The sequence below is a fragment of the Lotus japonicus genome, chromosome 3 (assembly GCF_012489685.1).
Source record: "Lotus japonicus ecotype B-129 chromosome 3, LjGifu_v1.2".
Lineage (NCBI taxonomy): Eukaryota > Viridiplantae > Streptophyta > Magnoliopsida > Fabales > Fabaceae > Lotus > Lotus japonicus.
Genome location: NC_080043.1, coordinates 88,332,187 through 88,353,798, shown reverse-complemented (window position 1 = coordinate 88,353,798; position 21,612 = coordinate 88,332,187). Strand labels below are relative to the sequence as shown.

General features: G+C 35.6%; 2 protein-coding genes across 3 annotated transcripts; both read right to left on the bottom strand.

Moving 5' to 3' along the window:
* Positions 1–314: 314 nt before the first annotated feature.
* Positions 315–3,302, bottom strand: LOC130747042 (cytochrome P450 CYP82D47-like). Its single transcript, XM_057599861.1, has 2 exons — positions 2,193–3,302; positions 315–1,075 (listed from the first exon to the last, which is right to left on the bottom strand). The coding sequence occupies exons 1-2, from the start codon at positions 3,171–3,173 to the stop codon at positions 446–448; spliced, it is 1,611 nt and encodes a 536-aa protein (XP_057455844.1). The 5' UTR covers positions 3,174–3,302; the 3' UTR covers positions 315–445.
* Positions 3,303–9,434: 6,132 nt separating this feature from the next.
* Positions 9,435–18,375, bottom strand: LOC130747041 (DNA repair protein RAD16). Of its 2 annotated transcripts, none has more exons than XM_057599859.1 (16): positions 18,136–18,375; positions 17,485–17,607; positions 16,204–17,312; positions 15,674–15,796; positions 15,449–15,522; positions 14,602–14,665; positions 14,321–14,467; positions 14,152–14,237; positions 12,648–12,717; positions 11,920–12,051; positions 11,513–11,740; positions 11,015–11,119; positions 10,784–10,936; positions 10,108–10,196; positions 9,922–10,002; positions 9,435–9,829 (listed from the first exon to the last, which is right to left on the bottom strand). In XM_057599859.1, the coding sequence occupies exons 1-16, from the start codon at positions 18,182–18,184 to the stop codon at positions 9,757–9,759; spliced, it is 2,706 nt and encodes a 901-aa protein (XP_057455842.1). In that variant the 5' UTR covers positions 18,185–18,375; the 3' UTR covers positions 9,435–9,756. The 2 variants fall into 2 exon arrangements, with proteins under 2 accessions (XP_057455842.1, XP_057455843.1); XM_057599860.1 differs by having other exon boundaries at positions 17,485–17,604.
* Between the last annotated feature and the right edge of the window lie 3,237 nt (positions 18,376–21,612).

Below are 21,612 nucleotides of genomic sequence, written 5' to 3'. Positions count from 1 at the left end.
TGCGTTGAAAACGTTTCTTCACTAACCGAGATGAACGTAAAAATATCACTTTAAGGTGCATGGATAGGGTGTGTTGGTTTTTCAATTTCAACCATGTTAACACACGTTTCAAGATAAAATCACACATTTCTAAAAATCTAACGTGAAAAAAGAGGGTGAGTTCCGTTGGATGAAAGCTGGTTAAAGTTAAGTCTGTAAATACACACTTAAAGTGGGTTTATGACACGTTTCTGAAACGTAAAAATAAAAAACTCAAACAAGTGAGCACGAGGGAAGAATTCTGAAGACGGCATTAGAGTGTGGAGAACATATACTGAAGACGGCGTAAGGAAAACATTTTTTATTTAAAATTGCATCTCCATTGGGATTGTGGAGAACAACATGTGGAGTAGCATCGTTGTTTATATATCAGTACATAAGATGTAACACTAACCACCTAAAGCATTTAATTTTGATTGTAAACTTGTATAGATTGACGTGGTGTAAGAATGACTTGGAGTGGAGAGGCTTTAACGTTGGTTAACCCAGTTTTTTCAACCATATCCACAGGTCCTCCATCAATAGTTACTATTTCAAATCCATGCAATAGAGCAGCAAGTGTCATTTGCATTAGCTGAAGAGCGAAAGAGATTCCAGGACATATTCTTCTACCTGCACCAAATGGGATGAACTCAAAATGTTTTCCCTTAAGATCAATGTCCTTATGGGTTGTGAGGAATCTCTCCGGGCGAAACTCCAATGGATCAGAATATAGTGAGGGATCTTGTTGAAGTTTTGAAATATTAGTCAAGAGACGCATGTGAGCAGGCACATGGTATCCACCTACAATACAATCTTCCATGGACTCGTGAGGCACACTTAGTGGTCCTGGTGGGTATAAGCGCAATGTTTCCTTGACGATGGCTTGTAGATACTCCAACTTCTCGAAGTCTGATTCCACTACCACATTTTCCCCACCAATTTGTGTGTCTAACTCATGTGTAGCCTTATTTAGGACTTCACGGTTGTTGAGAAGTAAGGAGAGAGCCCAAGTCAATGTCCTTGTCATAGTGTCTGTGCCAGCTAAAATTAATTGCTGCAAAATACGGTAAACATCATTTTAGTTTATGGAGATTTATCTTATTTTTTGAGTATTTTTTTGGTACATCAGAAAGATAACTAGCACCCTCTAGGATTGATCCTTGAACCGCATCCACCCAACTCACATGTCTCGTAACTCTTACCACTTGAGATATCATTTGAGGACACTTTTAAGTATTTTAAATAGAATAAAATTGCAAATGTCTTAATTATGACAATTAGAAAATCAAGGACTAAATTTGTGAAAAACATTATATAAGTACTAAAACTACAAATCAACTATAGTAAAAGGACTAAAATCCAATTTAATGTCAGTTTTCTTTAGTAATTAAATAAGTTAAAATTTAACTTTTTTTCTGCATTAAATTAATATAGTTAAAAAAACATAAGACTCCCACCTATTATTAGTGTCTAAATGACTCATGATAAAGTTTGGGTTAAATAACTCATCATCCAATCACATTGGAGATAAATGAGTTGAAAATAAATTAATAAATAAAATATAGAAATTTCAACTCACTTATCTCCAATGTGATTGGATGATGGGTTATTTAATCCAAACTTTATCATGAGTCATTTAAACAACCCTTATTTTATTTATAAGATACAATATTAATTTTAATTTTTTTTCTTACTTGTTTAATTCATAGAAACCTGATTTCTTCCGCAATCTCTAGAGTAATACAAAAAATATTGTTTGGTGTACATCGAATATTGACGAACATGATGCACAATAATTTGTGGGGGTGAAAAATTACCATAAATTGCATATTTTATATCAACTCTTTGAATAATGTTATGTCCACACCTCTTTGAGAGGTGGAAAGAGGTGGAAGGAAGAGAGAAATAGGAAGAAAAGAAAAAGTAAAAGAGAAAAAATATCGGATGTGATAAATGATTAAAGGAAAAATATAGAAATAAAAAAAGGTGAAAATAGAGTATTTAAAAAATGAGGTGTGTATATATCATTATTGCAACTCTTCAAATTAAAATTATGATAGTTAAAACTTCCAAAAAATTGTTGGTGTATGATGTCCACTCCACCACAAGTCTTGTGTACACAAATAATATTTTATAAAACAGAAGAAAAGTGAAACATGAGACATACATACCAGACATGTAGATTTTACTATGGTATCATGATCATGACCGTGTAGACACTCATCATCAACAGCGGAAAGAAGCAAGTCCATGAAATCATGTTCACCATTTTTCCATTCCTCTGAACCACTGTTCGTCTTGTATTTGTGTTGCTCAAGCCAAACCTGAGCGAAGTCATCCAATTCTTTGGCTGTCTTCTTCATTTTCTTCTCCTGTCCATCCAAATCCAACCATCTCAAAAACGGGACCGCATCAGAAACAGTAAACTGCCCAAAGAGATGGAAGAAGTCTCTAACTGCTTTCTGAATCTTTTCGTTCTCTTCCTCGTCATCTTCACAACCCATCCCAGTTAACCGCTTTCCTAACACCGCTCTGAACATAACGTTCAGTGTTATGTTTGCAAACCATTTCTCCATTTCAGTGACCGCTTTTTTAGGTCCACTCTCCTTCATCATTACCCAAAAATCATAGCTCTTTTTCATCGCTGCCTTCACCTCCGAGTCCATCACTTGCTTGAGCATTTCTATGCGTTTGGTAGAGAGGACCTCCACTGTGGCTATCTTGCGCATGTAGCGCCAATAGGGACCGTAGGGGCTGCTACCAAAAAATGAGAAGTTGGAGCCCAAAACTTCAAAGGCTAAAGAGTTGGGACGGGAAGCAAACACTTTGTCATTAACAGTGAAACACTCTTTTGCCATTTCCCAATTGCTCACTACCAAAGTTCGATGAATACCTAAACGCAAGGTGAAAATGGGTCCGTATTTGTCGGCCATGTTACCCAAGGTGACATGAGCTGCGTGAGACCCACCTAAGAGGTGGAGGTGGCCGATCAAAGGCCATGCACCCTCAGCTTCCGGTGGTGGTGGTGCCTTTGTGGGTATGTCAGCATTGCTTCTCTTCAGTAACCAAAAAAGAAGGCAAAAGAGAAAGATCAGTGTGGCATAGATTGTGTATGGCTCCATTGACTGTGAGAGGAGAGTAATGAAACCCATGGCGTTGGAAAATATTTGGTGCTATGACCTGAGCTTTGGATATGTATTTAGTGCCTTAATGGGAGAAAAAAAAGTAGTGGTAACCGGTGTAGGAAACAAAGGTGAAGTTGATAATGTTATTTTTGTGATTGGTGCAAAATTGTTATATTTGTGGGAAAAGCACCACCCAAAGAAAATGGACCGCATTTAAGGTGTGCCTTTTTCTTTATGGGTCCGGCATCACATCACAGCTCCATTTTCCATTTAATAGGCCCGGCACATTGAAACGTCTAAGTCTAAATGATGACAAGATATCCCGTTCAATAGGCCCCGCCCATTGCGTCGTATTGGAAACATTTTTCATATGATGACATGATAATCATTCAGCTTGTTTGTATTTGCTTTGACATTAACTATCGTGATTCCATGTAGCCAGTAGGCTTACATATTTTGGAGGACATTTGGTTTACATTCCTAGTAGGTATTATACCCGTGAGTAACGCACAGGTTTATTTACAACATTTTTTAATATTATATAATAATAATTATAGTTTAAAAGAAAAAGTATGATACACCGACGGTGTAAAGCTTTTCACATCGTCAACCAATCAAATTTTAAGGATGTGTCACGTCAATTAATGAAATTAAATAAAAAGAGAGATTTCCTCACATCCTTAAAATCTGATTGGTTGATGGTGTAAAAAAACTTTACACCGTGAGTGTATATAAATTAAACTCATAGTTTAAATTATTACATAAATATTAAAATAGTTTTTATTTTAAAATAAAAAATAATAATTGTGTTCAACATTTCAATAATTTAAAAAAAAATTAATAAATAGTATTGGAGTTCTCTTTTATAAATAATTAATATTATTTAATAATCAGCATTGAATCATTTTATAAATTTAATTATTTATTTAATAATTTGAAAAATAATATAGTCCATTTGAAAAAAAAAATAAGCAATAAGTTTTTAATGCCATCAAAATAGTTGTTTTACCATTTTTTTGTACTTTCTACGGAGAGAGTCATTTTTTGGAAAGGGCAATCACAATTTCCCAAACAGGTTTACACATGTTAATAATCAACATTTGATCATTTTATAAATTTAATTATTTATTGATTTAATAATGTGAAAAATAATACAGTCCATTTGAAAAAAAAAAAGATTAAGCAACAAGTTTATAATGCAACATAAAGTTGTTTTTACCATTTTTTGTACTTTTTTCAGAGAAAGTCATTTGTTGAAAAGGGCAATCACATACAATTTCTCAAACAGAGCTCCCGACGTGATCTTTCTCTCAGATACACGTAAATCAGCTCAGGAGATGTTTGGTATGCGATATTCTTTTGGTTTTTCTAACTTGTTTCCTATAGATTGTGCAGGTACAAGCAAGTGTCGATCAGGAGGTCTTTGTTTGCTCTGGAATGATGAGACAGAGGTTAGGGTGGCTCATGGCTCGCTTAATCATATTCTTTGTATGGTGGCCCACCCAATGGCAAAGTCCAGAATGCAGATTCTTGCAGTTTATGGCTTTCCACAGCTGCATAATAAACACGGCACTTGGGAGTTAATTCAGGGTTTAAAGCCACCTGATGCAACGCCCAGTATTTGCAGGGTGTTGATATGCTACTTTATTCACCTATTCATCATGTCAAACCCATCTGGCATAGAGGCATCCACGAGTTTAGTGGCTAAGCGCCTCTCTGAGGGCCACTCAGCCATTTTGAATACTCCCTTCAGCAGGGAAAAGGTCGAGGATGCGATCTTTAATATGCACCCGACAAAAGCTCCAGGCCTTGATGGTCTGCCGGCGCTATTTTTCCAAAAAATTTGGCACATAATTGGGGATGAAGTCTCTAATTTTTTCCTCGAGGTGTTGCATGGAAGGATTTCCCCAGGTATGATTAATAGAACTCTTATTGTCTTAATTCCTAAAATTAAGAAGCCGGTACATGCAACTCATTTTAGACCTATTAGCTTGTGTAACGTTCTCTTTAAAATTATTACAAAAACAATTGCTAATAGGCTTAAGCTTGTTTTATTTGATATTATTACTGGACCCCAAAGTGCTTTTGTCCCGGGTCGGTTCATCACTGACAATGCACTAGTGACATATGAATGTTTCCATCTTATGAAGAAAAAGATGTCGGGCCGTAATGGCATGATGAGTTCGAAGCTTGATATGTCGAAGGCATATGATAGGGTCGAATGGCCGTTTCTAGAGAGTGTTCTTATGAAAATGGGGTTTCCCACTGCTTGGACATCTCTTATTATGGACTGTGTAACGTCGGTCCAATTTCAAGCGATGCTGAATGGTAACCCCCAGGTTCCTTTTGATCCCGGCAGAGGGTTGAGACAAGGGGACCCTTATCCCCTTATTTGTTTATTCTCTGTGGGGAAGTTTTCTCTGCATTGATTCAAAAAGATATTGAAGCATCATCTCTTCATGGCCTCAAAATTGCTCGCTCAATATCTGCTCTTGTCATTTCACATCTTCTTTTTGCAGATAATAGTGTGGTCTTTTCTAGAGCCACTGTAGAGGAAGCTCAAGCGGTTCTGAGGGTCCTTGCTTCCTATAAGAGAGTTTCTGGCCAGGTCATTAATTTTGACAAATCTATGCTATCTTGTAGTTGAAATGTGCCTAGTCCCCGTCCCTGTTCCAATGAGCTAAAAACGTTTTTGGGTGTTAAGGCAGTTGATAGCTATGACAAATATTTGGAAATTCCTACCATCATTGGTAAGTCAAAAACCCAAATATTCCAATTTGTCAAAGAACGAGTTTGAAAGAAACTCAAAGGTTGGAAGGAAAGATCTCTTTTCCGTGTGGGTAGAGAGGTCCTAATTAAAGCGGTTGCTCAGGCAATTCCAGCTTATATTATGTCATGTTTTCTTTTACCAGATGGTTTATGTGCAGATATTGAGCGCATGGTCAGCAAATTCTATTGGAGCAGTGATGCCTCCCGGCGGGGGATTCATTGGCTCAAATGAGATTCTTTTTGTCGATCAAAGCTTGATGGTGGCGTTGGCTTTAGAGATTCAAAGCTTTCAACACAGCTCTAGTTTCGAAGACTTGGTGGCGGATTCAAAAGCAACCGAGGTCCCTTTTAGGCCGCGTTTTCAAGGTCGTGTGTTTCCCACAAACTTCTCTAAGTGTTGTGAAGAAACATGCACGTCCTAGTTATGCTTGGACAAGCATTTTTCGCACGGCTTGGGTGTTTGAGGAAGGTGGTCGTTGGAGAGTTGGTGATGGTACAAAGATTGATATTTGGAAGGATAATGGCTTCCAAGTGGATATCCTTTGATATACCGGGAGGATCTGGCCCAACTTGCTAATTTAACTTTTGTGTCCAATTTAATGGTTGCTAATTTGCAAGTGTGGAATAGAGATTTGATTGAATTAGTCTTCTGGCTACCCACTGCTAAGGATATCCTATCAATCCCTCTACCCTTGCGGCTATCACCAAATGTTCTGTTTTGGCCCTTGACAACCGATGGTGCTTAGAATACGAAGACGGGTTATGCATTTGTGTTTCAGCAGCGGTTCCAGGACGAGGCTACTCCATCTTCGAGCTCTAATGCAAGAGGACGTGGCCAGCACAAAAGCTATTGGAAGTCCTTATTGCATGCTCAGGTTTTACCTAGAGTCAAAGATGTTGTTTGGCGGGCAACTATGGGCATATTACCAGTTCGACAAGCTTTGAGAAAACGTGGAATGGAGGTCGACGAAGGCTGCCCTTTTTGCATGGATTCAGTTGAGATAGTAGCACATGTGCTGTTTTAATGCCCTGTAGTGATCCGATGGTGGTTTGCAATACCCTTGAGCTTGAGGTTCCGTAATGGTGATGATCCAGCACAATACATACAACAACTTTTTGACAGCAAGGACCTAGAGGTAATAAGCTTTGGTTTGACTCTAATATATGTGATATGGGAGCACCGGAATAACACAGTTCACAATGGGGTCCAAGCCAATTTTGAGGTGTTGTTGCACCGTGTGCATGCGCTAATCTGTTCGGATAGCAGCAGCTTCGCCAGCTCGCGTGGAGGATTCGAGGGCGACATGGCGAAGGCCAGATGGGAATACGATTAAGCTCAACTTTGACGCCTCTTGGACAGCAGGAGCAGGAGCAGGAGCAGGAGCAGGTTTTAGTATGATTGCTAGGAACAACAATGGCGAAGTAACAGCCGCAACTACCTTTAGTTCATCGAGTGCATCATCTGCAATATTGGCTGAAGCGTTGGCGTTCCGGTGGTGCGTGTCTTTGGCCAGGGACCTTGGTTTCTTTCGAGTGGTTCTAGAAACGGATTGCCTACAGTTATTTGAGGCTTGGAAGAAGAATAGGCCTGGTGCTTCTTATTTGTTTTCTGTTTTGAATGATTGTCGAGACATGGTCTCTTTCTTTACTTGTTTTGACCTTTCTTTTGTTCGACATTCCGGTAACAGTGTGGCTAATTTCTTGGCTAAGAACTCCTCAAAATTTTCCAACGTTGTTTGGATTGAGGAGGTTCCGTCAGAATTAGACCTTTTGGTGACTTCAGATGTATTTACCTCTATGGCCAGGGGCGGAGGCAGAAATTTTATAAGGGGGTGCTAAGATCTAAAGGAATATAATTTATAAGAAAATTTAATTTTTTATCATATAAAGAATGTGAAAAAAATTATAAATAACTAACAATTTGTTATAAACATAATCAATATAAAATTAGTTTCAGTACAAGAGAGATACTAACCGGCACCCATAAGAGGGCTTAAAACAAACAGCACCCATAAAAAAATTGTGGCAGTGGCAGCAACGTACCAATTGAGGAAGATAAATCAAGATTTTGTTGATTAAATTCTTGAAGCAGCAGCCAGAGAAAAACCCTATTGAACGCTTGAAGAAGGTAACAGAGGCAAGATTGAAGATAGATCAATTTTTTGTAGTGTTGTTGCTTTTACACAAAAAAAAGGTAATCAGTACTTGTACATTCGTATGTAACAAGCTATCTAGTAAGTGATAATATATTAAAAAAGTGCCAAGGTCCCACACATAATAAGAAAGACTGAAAGAGTAAAAGAGAATGTAGGTAATGGTGGGTCCGTGGGTGCTATTCAGTTAAAAAAGTATAATATATGAGACTCAAATTTTTTTTTGTTAATAAAAAATCAAAATTCCAGGGTGGCTACAGCAGGGAGTAACCCCCACTGTGCCTCCGCCCCTTTCTATGGCGCTTTGATTTTAATATATTATCCACTTTAAAAAAAAAATGTAAGGGGAAAGTGGATTGCCCAACAACACCAAACAATAAAACCCTATAACTTAACTAAATTCTACTCTATTCTATAATATTCATATCAATTTTCGCAAACAATATGCCTCATTGTCGAGCTTTCTGCTAAACCAATTGTCACTTATGGATGCTCCACCCATGACTTGACTAGTGCATTTCTTTTGTCAATGATATACTTAAAGCCTAAAGGCAGTCTAACGGGACTTAAATTCAATCGGCAAAGATAAACAAACTCCTAGATTGTGATTCAACATAACACATTATAAAACAAAGCATGCTCACTCGATATCTGAAAACAAAAAGTACAAGTGAAAAAAAAATTACTTATCTCCACAACCACCTTAGGCCGCTAAATCAAAGCAAAGAACAACTAAGCAAAACTGAGTTTGTTTGATCTTGTTTGCAATTTTCTTGTTTACAAAAAGGTTTTGTAAAATTATTTTTCAGAACAATATAAAAAAAACCTTGTTTGGTAATCAGATTTTGAAAACAGTTTTCCAATTCCGGATGGTGTTGCAACTATGTGAAGTTGTGAACATGGGGATCGTTAAAACAGACATCTGCTTTGCCCAAGATGTTGGCAAGTTAAGGTATGCGGTGACCATAGTCATGGAAGGAGAAGGACTGCTGTTAAAAAAGTTAGAAGGTGAAGGGATGAGAGAGGAGGCGGAGGAGGCTATGTGGGGTATTGGTGGCGAAGGGGGTGGGGTTGGCGATCGGGGAGAAAAGGCGGTGATGTCTTCAGAGGCAAAAAGACAGTGAGAGAGAGAAAGAAGGCTAAGATGAAGTTGGAGGTTGAGAGAAATGGAGGAGGGCAAAAATAAAACAGGAAGGCATGGGGAACGGGTGAAGTGGAGGGTAGAGGTGGCAAGCCATAGAGTGGAAGAGAAAAAACATAAACTTTCACTAGGAAGACCAAAGGCCATCCATCTGCACAAACACCAGAGCACAGCCGCTGAAACTCATGAAAATCAATCGACAGCAAGGTCTACAATGGTATGAAATGAAAATTCAATGTCTAACAAGTATAGGGCATCTTAATAGTTTAAATATATGACATGATCTATAACAAATCCCTCAAAAATTACATTTGACACCCAAAACGACGAGCAGATTGAAATAGAAAATCCTGGAGCATCAAAATCCCGCTAGTCCGCATTCAAAAGCTTCAGAGCAGGTTTACGTCTACATACCCCACTGTTCCAGTGGGCTATGTAGTCAAAATACCTATTTACGGCTAATGATGCATAGATGTTTGAAAGCTACATGACAGTTACATGGTACAACATATCATCAAAAAATGGTTCATCAAAATATCAGGCCAGCTTAGGTGACAAAGAGAAATCTCAAGTCGGCCTCCGTCAATTTCCCCAGAGCCTCAGAAGAGCCACCAACAGTCCTATCACAGGAGGGACAAGAAAAAACAATGTCATTACGTATTGTGGCAGAATTGGAAAGCACATTACTATCCTATACAAGCATCAAACTAACCCTTCAAACACTAGTTCCTTCTTCTCTTGAAGTTTCAAGATCCTCTCCTCGATAGTGTTTTCAATGACAAATCTTACAATTCTGTATATGGAAATAATGTTAGAACTTCAGTATGAAAGGACCAACCTACATGCCTTCTACTACTCAGTTTTCACTTAGGAGTGTTAAGAGTGCAAGAAGCAGCACCTGATTGGTTTGTATTGCCCTATCCGGTGAATTCTATCTTGAGCTTGACGTTCCACCGCAGGGTTCCACCAAGGGTCCATAAGGAAGACCTAAGCATGTCCAATAAATGGAGCCATGTTAACCAAGTAAAAAAAGCTGAACAGACAAAACAAAATAATGTAATTTAAAAAGGGAACATGTTTGATTGCTTTCACATTCAACATTAAATGTTTTAATTAGCGTAATAAAAGGCACAAAAAGCCTTTCATAATAGTCCATGTATTTTGCATAAATGTCTAGGTTGTTGGAAGAGTTCAGGGAATACAGGTGACAACATATTCAGCCCCATCAAGAAGAAAAACATTAGACTAACACTAAATTAAAAGCAGCATAGCAGGAGGATTTAGTACAAACGTAAAAAGGAGCAATGGAGAAGTCATCCTAGTTTCGACATGCAAGTCAATTAAGGGATAAAGTATCTTCAAAAAAAAAAAACTCCATTACAAAGGAACAAAATAATGGAGAGCTAAATCACATCGTAGGATTCTAGAACAAATAAACAGATTCAGGAAATAAATTCCATAACTTCTAGTACAAACAAAAGCAACTCAGCAGAATATATTTACAACTCAACTTAAAATTGAACATAGCAAAATGCCTAAAGGTTGACGAAGACATGCAGAGGGAGGTTACTCACATGTGATGCTACAGTCAAATTGAGAGCAATACCGCCTGCCTTCAAGCTCATGAGAAAAATTCTGCAGTCTGGATCATCAGTAAATCTTTTAATGGCAGCATCACGAGCAGCCAATGTCATGCTTCCATTCAATTGAACGCAATTTACACCTGACTGCAGTTCGCTGACCATGTTATCATCTCAACGCATTTTTAATATCTTAGTAAAATAGAAAGGGCCAAGTAAATTTACCTTGTTCAGGGAGTAGTTTATGAGATCCAAGAATGACGTGAACTGGCTAAAAACAATTCCTTTTGCAGAACCATCACTTTCAACCATAAATCTAATTTCTTCTCTCTACAACCATTTCAACTCATTCAGGTAAAAGACGAACAAGAGATGGTAAAAGATATGCATGGAACAAGAATATAGATCAACTGACAAAAGCATTCTTTTTCCCCATCCGCAGAAGCCTTATTTCAGCTTATGCGTCCAAATCTCAATCTCACCCACTCCCCCCAAAAAAAGTAAAAAAACAATAATCATATCCTTTCAAGTTTCAACAGCATGATCTTTCACTACGAGAGTCAAAAAGCATTAATAACCGACAACTAAAATTTCTTCTAGCATGCATTCTTAGAATTTCATCAATTGCACTCTTAGGCAATCAAAAACCAGCTGAAGTACTCATACTTGCCAAACATGAAGAAACCAAAAACATATATCACGCAACAGGTTCATAATACATACCAACGCCTCTATTTTAGTACTTGTCTGGAAGTTCTCGAGCTGAATTCTGTTCAAAATGCTTGAGGATCTGAAACCCTTAATTGTGGTTTTAGTATTCACCACCAAATCCTTGTTGGATTTTAAATCAACTGTAAGTAATTTAGAGCACGAGGGGCATGATATTTGTTCCAAGGAAGAAGAGAAGTCTATCAAGCAACCCTTGCAAAAAGTATGCTCACACGAGGTAACCTGAAACAATAATGAAATGGAACTTGAAGAAAATCAGTAGCACACTAAAATTAACAGGAGTAACATTTCCTTATATAAGTATGAGACGGAAGAAAAAGGGGGCATCTAATATATAATAAAACAATGAAATAATTAAATAAATAAGTTCATTTAGAAAATAAAAGTGGAACTCAACTAACCACAGGATCTTCAACTGCATCATGACAAAGGCCACATGCCTGTTCAACATTACCATTACCATTGCTAGCCAAGTTCCCAACTTTTGATGCTGCAGATGGAGAATATACCACAAGATATGGATGATCAACAGCCTGCATATTTAAGGCAGAGATATATGAGACGCAGAAGGCAGAAAACACTTATACCAACAGGAGGCAGAAGACTACAAATAAATCTGATTTTTTCAATAAAAACTAGTAACTGAATTCCAAGCTGAAAAGTGAGGATTGAGATAGAGAGAGCGTACAACCATAATTCAAAACCCCTTTTAAAAAATAATAATGAATTGCTATCCTACAGTGTCTTTCCAATTTATAATTGTTATTGTTGACACGTCTCCACACTCTTACTAACAGTTGCAGCATAAAAGTTCTCTTCAAGAAAAAATTTCAAAAACTAAAAGTTGATTGAGATGATTTCCTATTGGATACACATTTTTATTAAAAAAACACTAATTCCCATGCTATAGTTAGATTCACGATAAAAATCACCAGCATAAAAGAATAACTCGAAATTCAAGAACCTCAAAATTCTGTACTTATGCACAGCCAATAAACTCATCATGCCCAAGATTTAAATGCAGATCATTTTTTTGTGAACATTTGTCTAAATTTAAAAGGGAAGAGGACACATCACAAGAAGCTGAAGCATATAATTCCTTTTTTGTTTCATTAGTATAATAATTCACCTGACGTAGCCGTGTGAGGAGGTCAAATATATGAGCATAATTATTCATCAGAGTATTTGCTTGAATATATCTGTAAAAGAGGAAGCATATCAATAAGTAAATAAAAAAGTGAACTTCTTTCATACTTTAAGATAAACGATAAGAATAAGGTGAACAAAAGGAGATAAAGGAAGAGAGGTTAGAGAACACAATCAACAAATAGCTCTCTCAAATTGATTCCAATAAGTGTTCTTTGGTCTGTATCAACAAATAGCTCTTTATTTGCTTACTTATGTAAATTGGTTCCTTATTTAATTAGGATTAAGAGTCAACCATCAGCATGAATACGGGTCATTTCTTTCTCTTTTGTAAGATCACATCAATGTATTAAATCAATAGAATTTAAATTTCTGTACTCCTTTTTCTACACCTTAAAGACTAAGACTATACCTTATAATTTCATCACGGTAACCTATCCTAGATCTGTTATGTTATGATTAGGCCACCTATGATGGGTCATCTGCAGAAGTTTAGAGATCAAGAAATAAGATTCAGCCTGGCCCAAGTTATACAAAGAAGTTACTAAGAGTCAATCTGACCATGTGAGGGTACTTTCATAAATATTAAGTCTGCAATCTCCACAGCCCAAAAGGTCCAACCCCATCGAGGGTGTGTTAAGGTCTCACCTTGACTAGAGATATGGCTAACTAAGTCCATACAAATAGTGGGGCAATCCTTATTCCTTACCCCTAAGCTAACTTTTGTGGTGGAATTAGGCCCAAACTCGATTCTAAGACAGTTTAACCTATGTTTACAACACATCCTTTTCCCTCTCACTTCTTCCTTCTTCTCCTCTTCAACTCTTCCTTTCAATGAGAAGTGCAAAAAAGGGAATTCATGTTACAAGCTATTGAGAAACTAAGCTTACCGAGAGAAGACAGAAAAATATAGTGTTTGATGAATGTGTATGAGCTTGATTTACACTCAATATTAACTAACTAACTTGAACAAAATCAGTTACAAGCTGTTTTATCACTGAATAATAGACTTAAGTACTTGACAACTAAGAGAAATGATCCAATACAACAGCGACTAAGCCAGGCTAGAACCTAGGCTATATCTTATATTTTTAACATTCCACCGTCAAACTCAACCAAATACCATATGATAGTTATAATGTAATATCACCATAAACATGGAGAGCACATAACCCTTAACCCATAGCCTCAAAGAAACTATATTTTACCGGACTGCGTGCAAACCAGTTAGGCTGGCAATCCGTAGTTTAATCAAGGCATGGTAAGTCAAACCTTCCTAAATGGATTCTTCTGGCTTTGGTTTGACCGTTTTAGATACCAAACTCCCATTAACAAAAGAAAAGGTTGAAGATTTATTACTTGGTGTTTTGATTCAGGAATTCATCCCCGCCAAACTAAAACAGTTTCATTCTAGTTAAAAGCATTTCACATTTTTCAAAGGTAACTGCTTTACCATATTTTACAGTAAGATAAGGAATGTGACATACGTATTGAACTGTGCCTGACTCTCATTGTATAATGATTCATAATAGTCTTGCTCCTTTATATCCAGGCTATCCCTCCTCAATGAAACCTACAAGTAGAAATGTAATAGAAATAAAAATGCAATCTTTCCATAATTTATAAACGCTTAACCACAGTGGAACAAGAACTTACAATTCTAGGCGGAAGTGCAAGATCAGCAGCCCTGCCTAGTTTAGTTCGTCTTAAAACTATGCTCTTCAAAATCTTGTTCTTAAGCAATATCATAGCTCTTTTTCCAGAATCACCACATCCATATGATTGAATTGGTGTGGCAATATACTGATCAAGATTAAACATGAATAATGAAGAACATATCAGCTAAAAAATTACAATGAAATTACATGGTCCTAGTTTCTCTCTGTCTCTCTAACATGGTGAACACAAAAAAAAGAACAAAAGACTGCAGAACTTACTTTATTCCACCAACAGAAATGTCTAACAGAACTGTGCGAGCAGTTTGAACATTGTTTAGAGGAGCTGCAAAAGGGCACAAGGTAAATAAATGGGACCACTCAAGAATTCAATAATGTGCAAGCAAATGTCCTTATGCATGCCATGCATGCACACAGAGCAAACACACTGGCATAATAATCAAGTAATCTTAAGCAGTAAAAATAAAGACTCAGATGTTACACAACAAAGTTTGAAGGATGAGTATTGAGTATCACAACTCTATATTATAAAATCTTCTCTTAAAAAGAAGGCATCTTTCTCTGCTCCACATGAAAGGCACACATACAAAAAAAGACACATTAAGACTTTTAAGTTTAAGATGGACCTTGTTTTCCCCTAACTTTTTAAGCTTTTGTTCTTAGTTGGTTTATGATTTATCACATGATTTTAGATCCTACATGACCAAGTGATTTAGAGTTCGATTCTTGCCGCCCCTACTATCCTGACATAAACCAGATAGATGACTCTGCAATGTCCATTCTTTAAGCCCAAATGACTCTTACATGAGGTGTGATAGAAATATAGTATAAAACCATACATAGTGTCTTCACCTAAAAACCTTCAAGGATAGTTGATTCATGATAATATGAAATAATATGAGAAAGAAAAGCTGACAATTCAGTTCCTTCCTATGTAAATTGAGAGGGATAAACAACAATAACGGCAACAGCAACAAGCCAACAACAACAACAATAATAATAGACAATCCCTTAGTAATAAGACATATTATCAAGCGTATAAAACCATCTGTTGCCTGCAGCATTAGAATCCATGAAGTTCATTAAATATACTGAAGGAGAGTCATACCTATGGTCAAGTGTCCTGCAATCACAATCCTTGCACAAATAATAAGAATAAGGAACAATTTGCAGAAACCGTACCTGCACACATGACATTTCAGTTAAATTATCCTGGATAGGCGATATAAAAAGTTTATTATCCTTCAGGTACAGCTTTTAAGATGATTTTTTTTTCTGGACAAATTTTATAAAAAAATTAGATAAATTACGGCCCAATAAACTGTCAACTTACCAGAGAATATAGCTCTCCGACACGGTTCTGAAGTGGTGTGCCACTTAATGCCCATCTGTAGGAAGACTCTAAAGCAAGAACTGCCTTTGCAGTGTTACAATGTCTAGATTTTATATAGTGTGCCTATTTTTCATATTAAGAGAAAAAAGAAGTAAATTAAATCTAAGTTTAACCATACTAAATAACATATATTGTTGATGTCATGACACAATGTTTGCCATCAAACAAGAAACAAAGAAATACAAAAATAGAGCTATCATATGAAGTTGAAAACTAAACTAAATCCATTTTTTCCTATACTTTTCTAAAATAATAAGTAGGAGGTAAGAGATAACAACTAAGTTCACTTGGGCATAGTCAAAAGATAAAGAAAAAACTCAGAACTCAGATTGGCTTAGAAATTGAGGAAGTGGAAGTAATAAAACAGCAAAGGGATACCAAATGACTTCTTTTATTCTAACATTTTTTTAAAAACATAGAAGTAGTATAACTTGATTAGGTTTTAACCATTTTAAATTTTCACAACTGACCTCATCCAATATGATCCTCGACCACTTTACAGCATGTAGAAATGACTTCTCCTGGCCTACTGCATCTGAGTCTTCATTTGTGATCCTTGGTTCTTTGAGCTTCTTTGTAAAGGCATCTAGTTCCTTTTTCCTACTTTGCTTTGATTGTTTTTCTGTTTTAATAGCGGTAGGCCCACAAAAATACGTCTGGTGAAAAGATAACTTGTTATGGTAAAATAATTTTCCACAATATGGGCACTTCTTCTTAGGAGGCATCATATGCTTTCTGTACTCAGACTCAACAATAGAGTATGTAGTTATTACAAAATCATACTCCCCAAAATGTTCACCACTCTTCCCTCGCTTTGCCCCATGATAAACCAGCACCTTGGTGCTTCCTTTCAAAGTAAATCGGTTAATCTCATTAACCCACTGAGTGACAGCAACCACAGGACAAATGACAAGTGTTGCTTTAATTAAAGGCAAGACTCTAGATGACCCTGGTGAAGCTGAGGGTTCATCTGGTTCACAACCTATCGGATAGAACTCACGTTTGGCAAGGACAAGGGCAATTGCTTGAATAGTCTTCCCCATTCCCATTTCGTCAGCAAGGATTCCTCCTCTAGTCGCAGAACTTTCTTGTTTCAAAGCCCATGCTAACCATTCCCTTTGATACCGTAGCAAAGGCATAGTAAGATCAGACGGTGCCTCAGCACTTTCATTCATCAGTTCACTGTGCTGATCTAAATCAACATCTTCTGACAAATTCTCAGTAATCCATCTCTCTTGCTCGTCTTCCCAAGCATGCCATAACAACAGTTTCCCAGCATCTTCCTTTCTTGATTTTCTTGCCTTTTTCTTATTTTTCACATTAATCAAATTGACGGGGACTTCTTGATGGAAAACCATTGAATGTTCATCATCCTCAAGCTCCACCATGCTCTCTACACCACTCGGTTCTCCAATTTCCAAGTTAACTTTTCGCCTTTTTCTTCTGGACTGCGCCTTCCCTCTTTTAGATAAAGACTTGCTACCATCAAATGAATCAGAAGCATTATCTTCTCCATCAGAACCACTAATGCTTGAAGTTTGATCCTTCAAGACTAAAAGCATCCCCTCAAAGTCTTCATCTGCATGGAAATTTTTTAACATTTTTCAGCTATGCCACCAGGATGAAATTCATCACTCAATTTCCAGTTTAAAAAGAGTTTCAATTTGCATCACCCAATTTTCAATTCACAATATCTTAAAATGACAATCATCAGAAAATTTCAAACCAGGGGAGAAAGGGAATAAATATACCTTCAGGATCGGAAGGTACATCAAAAACTTCGTCATCGTCATCAGCAGCACCAGTACTGCACTGGCCATTAGTTTCAACTTCCTCAGGCTGCTTCTCATCCTCCTGCTGCTTCTCCTTCTCTGCTGATAATTTCAAGTCAAACATGAATACCACAACCCAAAAAACAGCGACGTCACCAATCACAACACAGTTCCACAAAGTAGAGTGCTACATTCAGACTAAAAACTCTCAACTCAACACCACACAGAACAAACCCAAATCAACCACAACCCAAAAACCAGCGACGTCACCAATCACAACACAGTCCCACAAAGTAGAGTGCTACATTCAGACTAAAAACTCTCAACTCAACACCACCCAGAACAAACCCAGATCAACCACAACCCAAAAACCCCCCAACGATTGAGTATCAACCAACCCTGATTCTTGGGATTCCGATTTCGTTGAAAACATTGAGCAAACGACAAAACAAACAAAAACAGTGAAATGGCGAAAAAGCCAAACGGTGATGATTCCATTCAAGAGCATTTTCCGCAGCGACCAAACACTACCAAAGTCAAAATCCAAAACTACAGCAGACAGAGACAAAAGCGAAAAAGCAAAAAGCAATGAGAAAAACAGAAAAGCAACAGCGAAAGTGAGAGTGTTACCGGAAACCGCCGCGGTGGTGGAGAGTCGCCGACGGGAACGAAGCTCCATTGCCGATGAACGGAGAGAGAAAGAGGGATTTAGGGTTTGGAATTGGAAGCACGGTTTTTGTGTGACAATCAAGAAGAGACGGTGGTTTTTATGAGTGATGAAATAAAACGCGTGCTCGCTCTCTCCCACTTCGTTACTGAAACGGCGGGAAGAAGAGACACAGCGTGATGTGTAATGGGAAACACTAACAAATCTTGCAAGACTCTTTTATATGGATACACTCCAATATATTAATATATTAAGAGTTTAATTTGTATGTATATGTGTAAAGTTTTTTTTTATACCTTCAAACAATCGAATTTCAAGAATGTGTCATTACATCATTGAAATTGACGTGACACATTTTTGAAATTTGATTTGTTGACGGTGAAAACAAAAATTACACTGTCGGTATATCATTCTTTTTCTCATATATTAATACTCAATGGGTGTTGGGTGCAAAACTTATGGTTGTTTAAACCTTAGAGGTCGAATTTTTTTTTTGGTTAAGAGGTCGAATTTCAATTCTTAAAAAATACATTTTTAAAAATACCTTTAACTTTTATCATACTAGAGCGAATAGAATTGTTTTAATAAATGATACATATGATAAAAAAAATCATTAATTATTAATTTTAAATATTATGCATTAACTTATATATAATAACTAATAGTTAATATTGATTGACTACTGTAAATTATTTTTTTACATTAATTATTTTATCAAAATTTATTATTAAATCTATCAATTAAAATCAGCATGATTGTACTTCATGTTATGGTTCAAGTCTCATCTAGATATGTGTATCGATATATACATATTATATTGTAATATATTTTTATATAGTTTATATATATTAAATATAGAATTTAATATTTTTTTAAGTCCAATTTACTTTTTCATAAATAATTAAACTTAAATAATAATAATTTTAAAATATGAGAAACTGTTTTTCTTTTAAATTAACTATTAATATAATGAATAGCATCAAATGTTATTAATAACTAATTACTAATAATACTAATGTATATGTAAAGTCAAATTTACTTATTATTTAAAATTTTAATTATAAGAAAAAAATTAAGATGAAAAACTAAATTTTTATAGGATTAATAATTGATATAATTCGTAACATTAAATTTTATTGATAAATAATTCGTATTTATGTTCTAAAATTATTATTATTATTATTATTATCATTTAATTTTAATATTTATGAAAAAGTAAGTTTGACTTGAAAAAATATTTAAATTCTATATTTAATATATATATATAATATATAATAATAATATAATGAATAGCATCCTATGTTATTAATAACTAATTAATATTTGTAATAATGTATAGGTAAAGTCAATTTTACTTATTATTTAAAATTTTAAGAATAATAAGAATTTTTAAATATGAAAAACTGAATTATTACTTGGGAAATTTAAATATTATTTGACTATATATATTAGTAAAATTTACTTAGGAAAGTATAAATTAATTGGTTACCCTGTCTATATATATATATATTATATTAGTAGAATTTTCTTAGGATTTACATTAATGACAATTTTAATTATTTAATTGTGATCCCTTATAAGTTATATCATTAGTTATATTATGTTTAAATTGTAAATAGAATAGAATATATAGTGTTATTTAAAATTTTTAAAATATGTTTTCTTATATATTTAACCTCACCATGCATATGAAAATCACTAACTAATCCTATTAATACTAAGTTTATCAAACATAAAATATGAATATAAACATACCATTACCAAAGCTCCAATTCTGGATTCATTCATGCTAGTAAATATCACATCCACGATGACAGCTCTTGCAATCACTAATGGAAACATTTGTGATCATCAATCCTATTAATGAAAATGATTTATTATGTAAATAAATTTCACTCTTACTCGAGGCAAAATATATCGCCATAGGAAAAAGAATATAAGAAGTTGGATATTACATGGTGCCCATCAATGTCTTCATGAGGGCCAAATTATTTACTATCACTACCCCAATTTCTCATGTAGGTTTAGTTACATAACCAACAATATTTGGATTGATATAAAAAAAAACTTGCATAATCATCACGGTTTAATACTTCATTCCCCAAACTCTTAATCTAAAAATTCATATCTAGTGGCTAATGCATGTTCCATAAGCACATATCTCTCTAAAGTGACTTCATTACCCATCATCAATCTCATTGGTGATCTGATCCCATAAAGTGTAGGTGGTGGAGTTCTCAAAACTTCATATCTCCATCAAGCCTCGTTGGCAAAGGCATACTAAAATTACTTAACCTACAACCCCGTTCCTTGACTTCCTTCCAATGGTAGAATTTGGGTTGAAAGAGTTTCCATGGGACTAACCGATGCTATGGAACCTATATGATTAAATTCATCTTTTAGTCCAGTATTCTCAATTCGTAAATTGTTCACCACTAGACAAATTTCACTAGAAATAGTCAAGCCACCATAATTGTAACATTTTTCTTTTACCATAGCTTACTTCATTACATTGTTTTCATTTTGGAGCTTCTCATTTTCTTTCATAAGATGCATGTTCCTACAACACTTTAGACTACCTTGGTTCAAGGGAATAAATTTATTTAATGAATAAAAAAACAAGTGACTGAATACTAATATATCCTGATTTACCTCAAACTATGTTCTTCTATTCTGAAACATAAACTTGAGATGATTTTTCTTCACGTCAAGCCCCCTACTAAGACTTGTCTTCCGGGATGAGGACTCTCACCGGACAAACTAAAAATTTTATGAAAAATCAAAATGAAAATCACCCCTATCATGTCAATCACAATTGTAAAACACATTGTATAATTTCAAAAAGTGATACACTCCAAGCTCCTTAAGTTGTCGTGGTTGGTCAACACCTGCATCTTGATCATCCTCACCAAACAAACCATCAAAATTATCACTTCCAACCTGTTACTTGATCGCATCAGATCAATGGTAAATATAAACAAAAAACATGTGAAACAAAACATGCTAAACCAATTCAAGCTAACAATAAATTAGATGAAACTAATAATAATAAAACCAACAAATGAGAACATGAATTAATCTGGAAAAGAAAAGGAGAAGCTTATCATTTTATGAAGGGTTAGGATCCGGTGAAGAAGAAGGTTTGGTGATGTGAACTATCAAAGTTATCACTTCCAACCGGTTACTATATCGCATCAGATCAATGTTAAATAAAAAAAGAAAACATGTTAAACAAAACATGCTTAACCTATTCAAGCTAATAACAAATTAGATGAAACTAATAATAATAAAACCAGCAAATGAGAACATGAATAATCGGGGAAAGAAAAGGATAAGCTTATCATTTTATGAAGGGGCATGATCTGGTGAAGAATAAGGTTTGGTGACGCGAACCATCAAAATTATCACTTCCAACTTGTTACTAGATCGCATTAGGTCAA

Coding starts and splice junctions, on each gene's coding strand:
- LOC130747041 (XM_057599859.1), bottom strand. CDS start 18,184: ATGGAGCTTCGTTCCCGTCGGCGACTCTCCACCACCGCGGCGGTTTCC. Junction 15,797..16,203: donor CGAGGATCATATTGGATGAG/GTCAGTTGTGAA, acceptor TATGAAAAATAG/GCACACTATATAAAATCTAG. Junction 10,003..10,107: donor GGGCAATACAAACCAATCAG/GTGCTGCTTCTT, acceptor TTCCATATACAG/AATTGTAAGATTTGTCATTG.
- LOC130747042 (XM_057599861.1), bottom strand. CDS start 3,173: ATGGGTTTCATTACTCTCCTCTCACAGTCAATGGAGCCATACACAATC. Junction 1,076..2,192: donor TAGTAAAATCTACATGTCTG/GTATGTATGTCT, acceptor CGTATTTTGCAG/CAATTAATTTTAGCTGGCAC.